The following is a 12,283-nucleotide window of genomic DNA, read 5'->3' on the forward strand; positions in this document are numbered from 1 at the left end:
AGAGAGAGAGCGCCAGTGTGTGTGTGTGTGAGTGATTTAAAGTGATTTTAGCGCGGAGTGCGTTGTGTGTGTTCAAGTGAATGTGTGTGTGTGTGTGTGTGTGTGACGACGCACGCCGACTGGTCAGAAAGCAACGCGGTAACGTTAGTCTGACATGTTTCTTGTTCACGACACCACAGGATTTTAGGAGTCAAAATTCGCGTAATCCATCTGACACAGTGACTATCGCAACAGGCAAAAAAAAAAATCATGTAATCTAATCTGACATGCACGAGCGTAAAGTGAGTGACGCCAGTGAGTGTGTTGTCAAGCAAAGAGAGCGAAGCGGTAGCAGTGTCTGTGAGGGGAAAAAAATAGATCCCGACCGGTCTTGGGCACGAAACAGGAAAAGTGTAACACCTTATATAATTTTTTTTATAACATATTTAGTCAAAAACAACGTGATGAATGCTCAAGTCCGATTTTATATATCCTCGAGTCCGAGTCCAAGTAAGAGTCATCAGTCCGCCGCGAGTCCAAGTCGAGTCACGAGTCCAGAGAATGGAGTCTCGAGTCGGACTCGAGTCCAAAGAATAGTGACTCCGAGTCGGGGTCTAGTGTTCTATATCTGTGGGGGTGTTTTGGGTTTTTGGAGAGATGAGGGTGAGTCATTAATGACATAATTTTAATATTTGGGTGAACTAACCCTTTGACTTCACATTACGCCCCCATTTGAATCCAACCGAAAGCTTAAGTTATCCTTCAGAACACAATTTAAGATATTTGGAACTAAAAACGGTAGGCCTGTGACTGTCCCATAGACTGCCAAGTAAATAACATGTCAAGGTCCATAAAAGTTGAAAGTCCATCGCCAGAAATACTCCATTTGCCATCTGTGATTCAAAAAACCGTAACATTATGGAAAGCGACAAGAATTACTTTTTGTAAGCGAAATTAAAACAAAACTAACTGACGTTATTTCAACAATTCCTTTGTTCATACAGTCTGCCTCTGTGTCTCTGTCATTTATGCACTGTATGCTGCGTATGCTCTTCTGTATCACCCGCACCACAAGGATGCGCTGTTTCTACGTGTATTTACGCTGTGTGAGTTGAAAGAAAATAGTGCATCCTTGTGGCGCGGATGATACAGATGATACATTTTTGTTTTATTCCTCGCAATGCAACTGACAACTCACAGAACATTACCTATACAGCTGACCCTTGTCCCAGGAACTGATTTCCTAGCTGTGCTAATATTTAACGCCTCTTTCTTCTCCTATTATTTTGCGCTAATGACTGGTTGACTGCACAGTTGTCCCCATTATAATAAAGTCACAGGTTACAGGGATATCAATGTTGCAATACACAATGCAAATCACATTGCAACAGACTTTTTCTTTTGCATTGTAATGCAGAACGAACTCATAAATACACACAAGCACAACAAAATGTAGTCCTACGTGTATTGAATGAGGGAGATTATAGAAGAAGAGTATAATGTGTTGTAAATTGAGGATAATGGCCTGTAAACGTGGGCTGATAATTACAATGGGCAGGCATTCTCTACGGCTCTACAGTAATAGGTAAAGTGATAATGGAATTAGTGATTGCCTCTTACACAAGAAGGACTCGCGCTAGCCTCCATTTACCACACACACACACGTACATAGGCCTGTGCACACAAACACGGCTTTCTTTCACACACTTACAGCTCACGGAATCAGAGCACACTAACAGCAGCATTTAAATGCAAATGAACTTGATTAAAAGGTAAAACTGAGCAGGTTACCACCTTTCCCGCTCACGTCAGCCCTGTACGCTTGGCATCAGCAAATACCAAACAATTTATGTTGTTTTTTTTTTTTTTACTCTTCCAGCTTCTTTTTTTTTTAATGTAAAAATTATTATTAATCAAAAGGAAGTATGGTATAAAAAGGTGGCTTGGTGTTTAAACATCCTTTCTTAATTGATTTTTTTCCCCTTTTTTTTGTCCTTCTCTATTTGTTCCTTTGGCTGAGTGCAATGGATAGAGACATTCGTGTAGCAGAGGTTTAATATATAGGTAGGCAGGAATATAATTTGAGAGGTCGGTGAGAATGACCCTTATATCATGAGGACCGATCAGACTTCATTCTGTGTTGGAGATTGCCCTGGAGTTTGACAAACAAGTACACACATATAAACACTGGCAAAGGCAAAGGGAATACAAAGGGAAAGTGACAGAAGATGAAAAAACCAATAACACGTATCTTTGTGATAAGGTCGGTGGCCCCGTGGGGGGTTTGGCTATTTAAATAAAGGTGAGAGAACACTCTTATTTTTGTTAGCGGAATTAAAAGCTCCTTGAGTGGTACTCCTGGGATGAGGAAAAAAGGTTCAAACATAACAGAATTACAGTTTAATTAAATGCCAACAAGGCTGGAGAACACTGGGAGAAAACCAACACAGACGAACGTACACAGTGGGGATCAAATGTTGAAAGCATTAGTAAAAACGCTTTTGCATATTTGAAATGTAAACATTTCATGAAAACATTAATTTATTGCTATTTATGTTACTATTAAATTGTTTTAAAGACTGATTTAAAAATGTAATAGTGATAAAATGAATGAATGAATAAACAAAGAAATAAAATAGCAATTAAAATTAAATTATAAAATGTTAAAAGAAAAAATAATAATAAAACAATTACCAATTATATTAGCATCACAATAATTTTTGTGAAATTGTTCAAAATCCTGAAACCTAAATTAGATCTTAAAGCCTATATTTTAAATGTTGTCTCAGATTTTTATTATCAACAAATATTACAAATCACATTTTGTAGCCCATATTTAAATCTAGCCTCAGACTTTTTTGTTAGATCAATGTGAATATTAAATTCTGAATGAATGCTTTCAATGACATGAACGAATATGATGTTTTTCCTATATCAGATCCTTTATGTAAATGAATAACTACACCATGAATATCGACTTAAATTATATATCCACAGGCTGTTGTTTTATTTAGGGCATCAGAACATTTTAAATGACTCATAAACTCTCTTAAAATGGGTACTGGCCAGTCAGCATAAAAAAAAACTGATATTGCTGGATTCTGTGCACAATGACTGAATAATAGTTCCTGTGCTCAGAGGAAGGTGAATACATATTCTGTGTGCCCCTGTTGACTTCTCCCAACATGAGAAATGGATTAAAAAAAATATGCATTTTATAAGGTCAGAGGACTGACACAGCAGTTTCCACAAGGACCTCATAGGTGGTATTCGCCCAGAGATCATGTTGTATACCAGTGAACAGTGAGAGAGTGAGGGAGAAACAAATATATTTCCACCCCTCCTGTGCTGTATGTACAGTGAACACAACAACACATCAATCTTTCTCCCACCTGTCACATAGTGAGGCTGAAGAGATTGAAGCTGAGCTGCCAGAGAGGTTTCAACCACAGCATCAGTGCAAAAGTGAGAGGAAGTCATGTAAAAGAGACCACAATGTTGTCAAGGCTGCTTTAAGCACCTATTTCATGTTTCATGATTTCATGACAGATCGAACACTGATTGAAACACATTGCTGTGGACTGTAGAGCAGTGCTTGGCTTGTTCAATGATATGGAAATAAAATATAAATATACTGACTCCCTAAAGGCATTTTTTTGTGTGCATATTTGCAAGTTTCCACTAGTTACAATAATGCAATGTCTGTATTTGGTATTGGTATTTTTTGGTATTTTTTCTAAATCTAAATGTAAATATATGTGACTAAGTAATCAGTATATGATGTAATTAATTGAATAATTTTTTGTATTTATTATGAAAACACAGGTTTACACAGGTTACCTGACGTCAGTTTTGATAAATCAAATTTTTGATAATTCAATTTTTTTTTATTTGATTTTTAAGATTTACTTTTATTTGATATTCACCATTTACAAACATAACAAACAATAGTTTATTTTGCACACTGATATGAAATTATACATTACAGTGCATGCTGGAGCCTTTGTGCATGCAACTGAAGAGCATTCCCTGTGAGCACAGTACCGTTTCTGCACTCATTTATGAAGTGAATTTGGAGCGCGTCTGAAACGCCTCCGGTTTGATGTGGTCGTAAAGACCTTCTGTGACTGAATAAATGCACTTCTTTTCAATAGAAAAAGTGACAGAAACAGCAGTTGTGAGAGGGTTGGTCAACCTAAGCTATGCCCCTGCATTAATTTGTTAAATATTTTTAACGCGTTAAGATGGAAAAATTAATTATCTGCGTTAACGCGCTAATTTTGAAAGCACTAATATACATATATATATATCTTACAGACTCCAAACTTTTGAATGGTAGTGTAGTGTTATGACTAAGCCAGGCAAAACTTTTTCTTAAAAACATCCTTTTTACAGTACCATTCGGTTATATTTATTACTCCAACAATGTACAATGAAAAATGTCTCTGAGCTGACATACTAATGATCACATTTCTTTTGTGTATCATTTTATCAATAAAGATTCAGCAAAAGAGATGAAGTGCTCACCCTGCTCACAATCAAATTCCTCTACAGTGGAGACGAAGTGAGGTCTGGAGTAAAAGTTGTGGGGTCCAGGCTGCTGAAGACCCCCCAGGCTGAAAAACGCCCTGTCGCTGGCAGTGCATGAGGAGAACGCTCTGCGGCTGGGGATGCATGGGTACCGCGTCCAGCTCTTCATCTCAAGGTCGAAGGCCTCGAATGCGGTCACTGGCAGCTTGCCCTGACGCCCACCTGTAGGAGGGGAAATAAGAAGAGGGTTGCAGGATTAAGATGACGTATAAGTGTGTGTGTGTGTGTGTGTGTGTGTGTGGTATCTCTCTGATAAGACTCAGTCATTGTGTCACATCTGTCCCTGCTGGGAGTCAGTGTGTGTGCGATTACCACATGTTACGGCTCACTGACAACACTTTGGTCTCCTCAGACAAGCTGACAGCCTATTACAATATTGGGTCTCTGACACACACAACACACACATATGCACACATAAATATGCCTCTAACAGCACACCTACAGCCATACACAGGCTTGAACGTACAAACTAATTTACATTTATTCATTTAGCAGATGCTTACAAATGAGATGAAGGTTTGAACTTGCATGACGTTTCTGACTACAACACAAATGATTCATCTTATGGAGACCGTAACACCTACACACACAAGTAATGATGATATAGAAAACCACACTTAGCAAGACGAATCACTGTTGTCGACTAATCGTTTTATTTCATTACATTAATGTATTTGGCAGATAATTTTATCCAAAGAAAGTGTTACTTTCTCTAACCCAAGGACCACTGTTAAAAAAAAAAAAAAAAAAATATATATATATATATATATATATATATATATATATATATATATATATATATATATATATATATATATATATATATATATATATATATATATATAAAACAATTCTTTTTTTGAAGTTATAAAAAAGGTTTTTGGAGTACATACAAAATAAATAAATAAATAAATAAATAATATTTCAGCCTGTCCACTTGAAAATTTCATGTTTAAATTTAACGTGTTACCTGTCATTGCAAAGCAATTTCTAAAAATAACTTGTGTCTAATAACTAGATCTATTATCTCGTTTATATCTCAAATGATCTTTTTAATTTCTCATGTCTTAAGGTCATGTATGAGCATGTGGTGTTTTTTTATATATATATAATTTTTTATATTGTTTTTGAATATGTCTGCGGAGCTTATTATTACTGAGATTGCATAACTGCAGAAAGATGACCCAATAAGCGCTTCTCATTGGTAACACAATGAATCTGTAAGTTGAGCGTCTGTGAGTGAGTAGCTACAGTAATATCCATTAGTCACAGCAGACAGCATATTTCATGTGATAAGAATGAAAATGAGGCTGTGATGGATGGAAGTTCATGTCATGCTGTTGTGTATCTGGGGGAGAAATCATTAAGCTGATGAAACAATCTGGAAATATAGTCACAGTGGACAAAATAATCAGGAAATTTTCAATAAAAAAAATGACATTTTGTAGGATCTTGAAGGGATACTCCACCCCAAAATGAGATTTTTTGTCAATAATCACTTACCCCCATGCCATTCCAAACCCGTAAAAGCTTTGTTCATCTTCAGAACACAATTTAATATATTTAATTCGTAAAAGGTTTGTTCATCTACTGTCCCCATAGACTGCCAAGTAAAAATACATCGTCAAGGTCCAGAAAAGTATCGTCAGAATAGTCCATCTGCCATCAGTGATTCAAACGTAACATTATGAAGCAACAAGAATACTTTTTGTATGCAAAGAAAACTTGCCATTCCAAACCCGTAAAAGCTTTGTTCATCTTCAGAACACAATTTAATATATTTCCAAAATATATTAAATTATGTTCCAAAGACGAACAAAGCTTTTACGGGTTTGTAACGACATGGGGATAAGTGATTAATGACAAAATTTTCATTTTACGGTGGAGTATCCCTTTAACAAATGATGCAATGGATGCATTGTCCTTTCCCATTCATTTGATAATGATAATAATAACAGTTTATTTGACATTGTCATTTAAGTCAAATGAAACATGATGTCTGCCCTGGCTAAGATCTAAAACCAGTGGTTTCACAGTATGGACAACAAAACCTCACTGAGACATTTATTAAAATATCTTCTTTTATGTTTTACAGAAGAAGGCAAGTCATACAGGTTTAGATGAGGAATAAATGGATGATTTTAATTTTTGGGTGAACCATGTTTTTGTTGTGACGTCACAAAGGTCACATGTCCAATTATTGACCCTTTGCCTCCCTTTGTTACTGTTGCTATGTCCGACAAGCCATGCCGCTCTCACGCCACACATCACATTCTCACGCAGTGAAAAATACATTGCAGAGCATACAGAAAACTGACTGTGTGCCAACAGACACAACAGTAAGTCTCAGTTTTCAAATTTTCTATTAAAAAAAAAATAATAATCAATCAATAAATACCACTTTGTGTCTCTTTAATGTGTCATGACAGATCACTAGCACCTAAGTTCAAGCGGCACATGAACCAATCATCTTTTCAGATTTACTTAAAGCATGAAATAAACATGACTGAACATCAGAAGGTATTTTGTTACAACTGCGGAAAGATGTCAATACATACCATTTAAAGTCCACCAAAGTTAATCTACTCTTCTATCTGGTTTGTCAAATAAAAATGGCAGATTCTGCGTTATGACTCGTCAGATCACCTGTCAATCAAACTCCCTGCAAAGGGTCAACTGAACTCGACAATATTGACATCTGTCACTAAGTAAAAGCAGCCAAATTAGGTAGATGCCAACATGGAGCGGACATGTCCTCATCCTTGAAAACCATGTACAAAACTAAGCAAGGACAAAAAGATAAATACAAACCACACCGCATTAAAAACATTATTGGTTGAGAACAAGAAACCATTCAAATCTTTTAGACTTTTAGAAACCAAAATCATCAATACTGCCAAACACCAACAAATCTCAATGTTGATTTCAGTGACTTAAAGAACATTTCTTTAACTTTCGCACAATAAACAGTTGTTGTTCTCTTTTGGGTTGCCACTGTGCCGTATATCCATTGTTTATTCTGGGTGCTAAAACAAAATCAGTTGAGATTGACGGATCTATACAACAAATAATACAGCACAAGAACATAAATCTCTCTGGAAAACAATGTAAAATTCACAACTAAGGTTTATGTATGTGAGAGCTCAGAAAGAATCAAACACTGTCACGTTTCCAGGTACGCCTTCATTTTTTCCTCTTGCACGTTCTCTTTCCTTCACTATGCATTCACGACACGACTGATCTCCTCCCAGCTTTGGCATTACTGAGAGCCCTCTGGGACAGAACAGAGAGCCAGGGAAAACACACACACAAGAGAAAACAAAGGGAGGAGAGAAAGAACCTGTCTGGGGAACAATGCGGAAGAGCGAAGAGATGGAGAAAGCAGGCCAGAAAATGGAAATCCAGTCAAGACAGTGTGAGAGAACCAGATAGAGGAAAAGTCTTGAGGACGGGGCGGCATGTCTCTATAAGAAGCGAGGTTACAGCAGTCCATTTAAGAGGACTTGTTCTCTTGACCTTTGCTGGACACCTCTAATTAACTTCTTTCAAGTCTTTCAGCCTTTCGACTTCAATCATTAAAGCCTCCATGGTCAAAATTGGGAGAAATTAGCTGAGGGGAACAGGGCAAATACACGAGTGGATTCAACAGCGACGTGCATGGGCGAGATATTGAGCTGAGTGAAGTGCGGCTGGTATTGGGCCAAACCCATCCACAGACAGATTTGAAGACAGATGGCCGCTGCAGCCAGCATCAAGCACGCATGCAAACTAATACACACATCATATGCAAAATAACACATGCTGACTGTCAGTAAATCTGAATTCAAAAACAAAGAAACAAGGAGAGATTGAATATGTTACAGCAGGGGTTTTCAGCTGTTTTCGAGAGAAACCTGTTACATAATGCATAAAACCGAGTGACGAATTTTATGCCTGGCCTATAACAACAAATATACTATAGTGATGCATTTATATACTTGCATAAATAATAATTATTGATGTAAAGAGTCATATGTGTGCACATTGCATTTGAAGTCTGAATTCATGAGGTTAATTCTAAGTTTTTATTGAAGTTCATCTAATAATATTGTATTTTTATTTATTTTTTTAGATCCTGAGCTCCTGAAGACCCATGTTGCAGTAAAGAACTTTTGATTTTTATACACAATGAATTTTCCAAACCAAACTCACAGCAAGGTGGCTAATTTGTACAAATTTTTTATGAAGGGGTATATTTGTAGGAATTTGTACAAAGAACCACACCTAGCCCTGCCCCTACACTTAACTATCACATAAATCGTTCAAAATTGTCCAAAATAGGTCGTAAATATTTGTATGAATTAGCCACTTCGTAAAATACGGAAGAATTGGCTGTGAGATAGTGTCGGAACTTTTTTGTGGAAACCATGATACTTCTTTCCCCAGGATTCTTTACTGAATAGAAAGTTCGAAATAACAGTGATTAAACATTATTCTTGTAACATTATAAATTCTTTAGTCAATTTTGTTTAATGAATGTGTCCTTGAAAGTATTAATAAAAAATGGTAGTGTACATTTTTATCCAAACAACACAAGACCTGTTGGGAAACATTATATTTGCAATTCCACTTTCTAGCAGCGCAGAAAATTCTAATGATAAAAATAAATGTAAAAAATCCACTCCGCTTCATGAAAACAATACATTCAAGCAGCCTTAAACTTTCTCTGAGAATGTTTTTTATTTCACATTCGAATGGGGTCACGTCGCTCTCCTGCCCGCACAAGAGGTAACAACATTAGCGAGCACAGTAGGCATCTTATTTTGGGGAGACAGCGTGGTGCATCTGGGTGACATGTGATCGAGTGTCTGCGCTCATGATAGACCTCGCGGGGCGCATCCCAAAGTAAATCCAAACTAAATGAGCATTCTGTGATACAGGCCCATTCCTCATACATGGCCTTAATGTGATTTTACTGCCGCTCTATTTGTGGTCCAGCAGCCTGACAAATAACAGAATTAAGTTTCTTAACTTTACTGCTGTCACCAGGCAAAAGATCTTCAATGCAAAACTTTTTTAAGTGTCAAACTGCATCTAAAGCATGACAAGCAACACAAAGGCGAGTAGCCCTTTGAGCACAAGTGTGGGAGAGAGAGTGAAAAACAGAGATAAAAAGAAAGAATTATGAGGAAGACGGCAAGGAGGGATATAAGCAAAAGCAAGGGTTGCATACAGAGAGACTCTGAATGAATTATTCCCTGTGATGTCAAATCAATGAGTATAAATCTAACCATCAAGACAAAACTGTGTCACAGCGGAGGAGAAGAATCATGAGTCCACAAGAAAAATCTGTATTAATCCCCATTCCGCTTACTTCACACATCACATCTCAATTTCTAATTATTTCATAAATTGTTAAGGTTTTAAGTGGTTGAATTGATCAAACTCCAATCAAATTGATTTATTTGGTTATAAAAAGCCCCCAAAACCAAGTTATCCCAGAGGCAAATTATTGGTGGAGATGCACATTAACATATTCTCCTAAATCTACGTTCAAGCAATCTTAAACAGCATATCAGAATATCTCTACTGAATTCACCGCAATTCTATTCACATTCAATCTGAGCTGTAAAATGAAACCAAACAAGACTAGATAATAAGTTGAAACACAGAAGTTGTACTTGCTGTGAGGGACTGTGAGTCCAGGTGTGTAACAGTAATGAGGGCACATCTGCTTCACCAGGCTGATCAATCATACGTTGGCATGAGAAGGTGATGTTGCCCATCACTCTTGCCATGTCCAGCCTACACCTTATTCAAAAAAATCTTCTGGCCTCATTAGTGTGTGTGTGTGTAGGGAGGCAGAGTTTTAATGACTTCTCAAAGAGTGAGAGGGCAGCTGATCTTTGTGTCTGACCTGAACAGAATGTCTCATAGTGCAGAGAAGTTAGAAAGAGGACAAATCTGGCAAAACAAGACCCCATACTGGCAACCCCACATGCTCATCAAACCCATGGGCACAAACACACTCTGATCAACTATTAAACTCACACATACACAGTTTAACCAATTCCAAATGCTCATCAAACTCAGACATTTACATGTACACATTTGGCAGAGGTTTTTATGCAAAGCTACTTAAATTGCTTCGCATCAGTTCATGCATTAACACATTCACCTAGCTATTTAAATAGGAAATGTTCTTAAAGGATTATCAACACTAATCTAAAAGGAAATCTTTGGCATGTCTAGAATTAAAAAAAGTTACATGATTTTTTTTTCCAGAATTTATTAAATATATAAATAACAATAAACAATAAAACTGCAATTCATACATACAATTAATTGAATATACTTATATATGAATTCCTTTTGATATTTTGTGGGGAGCTAAAAAAATGTGCTAAATCAAAGTCGTATGGTGTGACTAACATGCTGAAAACAAATCATGACTTTGTGTCAAGGTCAGTAAGCCGAGTTCACGGATCACAGTTGTTTTCAGACTGCACGACTATCTGGGGTAGCATTCAGCTGCTGCTGTGTTCACATTGCACAATGGATCGGCGACAGGAAGTTACACACTGCATGACTTTACAATAAGAAAAATCACACTCAACTCTGTCTGGTCTGCAAACTACAGCCAAATGCACACGAGACGTGATAAGGAAATTACACAAGATCACGCTGATATTGTGGTCTATAAGTCCTCCCCAAACACACACTAATTAACAAAGATGACTTCCTTGTTAACAACATACTTCTGCTGGGAAAATTTTATATACACTAATCTAAGTACTTGAAGTGAAACCAGCGTTTTGTGCATTTTATAATGAGTTTATTTCTTATAGCCTACAAAACCCCTCAAAGTGATGAAAAAAAAGGAATAAATCTTTTGTCCTTTACAGAAGAATATTATTTACAGGAAAAACCCTTTATGTTTAATTATATATTTTATATATATATTTTATATATATATTATAAAAGATATAATTATATATTATTATATATATATATATATATATATATATATATATATAGAAAGAAAGAAAGAAAGAAAGAAAGAAAGGTTCTGTATATTCTAATGCAAAAATGTACTGATATTGCCACTTTGTTTGTACATTGACGTCGGCAACTCTCTCAGATTGTGTCTTTGATCATTCACACTGCGTGACTGTCATTTGCGTGAATGAGCGCTGATTTGGAATCAATTTCGGCCATTTGTCGGCGATTTCGCAAAAACCTTTCGGTGAGTGAAAATCAGGGCTAAATCATGCAGTGTGCACTTGGCATAAGTCTCTCAAAATATCCAACAGCTTTACCTTTTTATGAAAAATGTTAAAATGTAAAACCCCAAAATTTGTAATAATATTTATGAATTAATAATTCATGTTATTTGTAATAGAAATACATTTTTAATTGTACAATTTTGATTAAAATGTGTACATTCACGTGTATATAAGTTGTAAATTCTTACATGTAGACTTTTCTTGAAAATGGTATACAAGTTTTTCAAAACCATATAAAACCAACATGAACATAAGGATAAAGGATTTATTTCTTTTCTTTTTGTAAACACTCTTATTTGTCATTGACCCATTTATCTCTCATATTTAGCTCTAACTTCGAAGGTCAATGTTTTGTCCCAATAATTTATGTTTACTTATACATAAAATCTACATTCTCTCTCTCTCTCTCTCTCTCTCTCTCTCTCTCTCTCTCTATATCACTCGGTCAC

The 12,283-nt window shown here is 36.3% G+C and overlaps 1 protein-coding gene across 1 annotated transcript in view; it reads right to left on the bottom strand.

Moving 5' to 3' along the window:
- The window catches only part of LOC109102815 (kelch domain-containing protein 8B-like), a 100,914-nt gene that overhangs the window by 21,746 nt on the left and 66,885 nt on the right, over positions 1-12,283 (bottom strand). Inside the window, exon 5 of the mRNA XM_042750680.1 lies at positions 4,507-4,731. Within this exon, the coding sequence (XP_042606614.1) occupies positions 4,507-4,731 (225 nt within the window). The remainder of the gene's footprint in view (positions 1-4,506; positions 4,732-12,283) is intronic.

The sequence above is a fragment of the Cyprinus carpio genome, chromosome B23 (assembly GCF_018340385.1).
Source record: "Cyprinus carpio isolate SPL01 chromosome B23, ASM1834038v1, whole genome shotgun sequence".
NCBI classification, from domain to species: domain Eukaryota; kingdom Metazoa; phylum Chordata; class Actinopteri; order Cypriniformes; family Cyprinidae; genus Cyprinus; species Cyprinus carpio.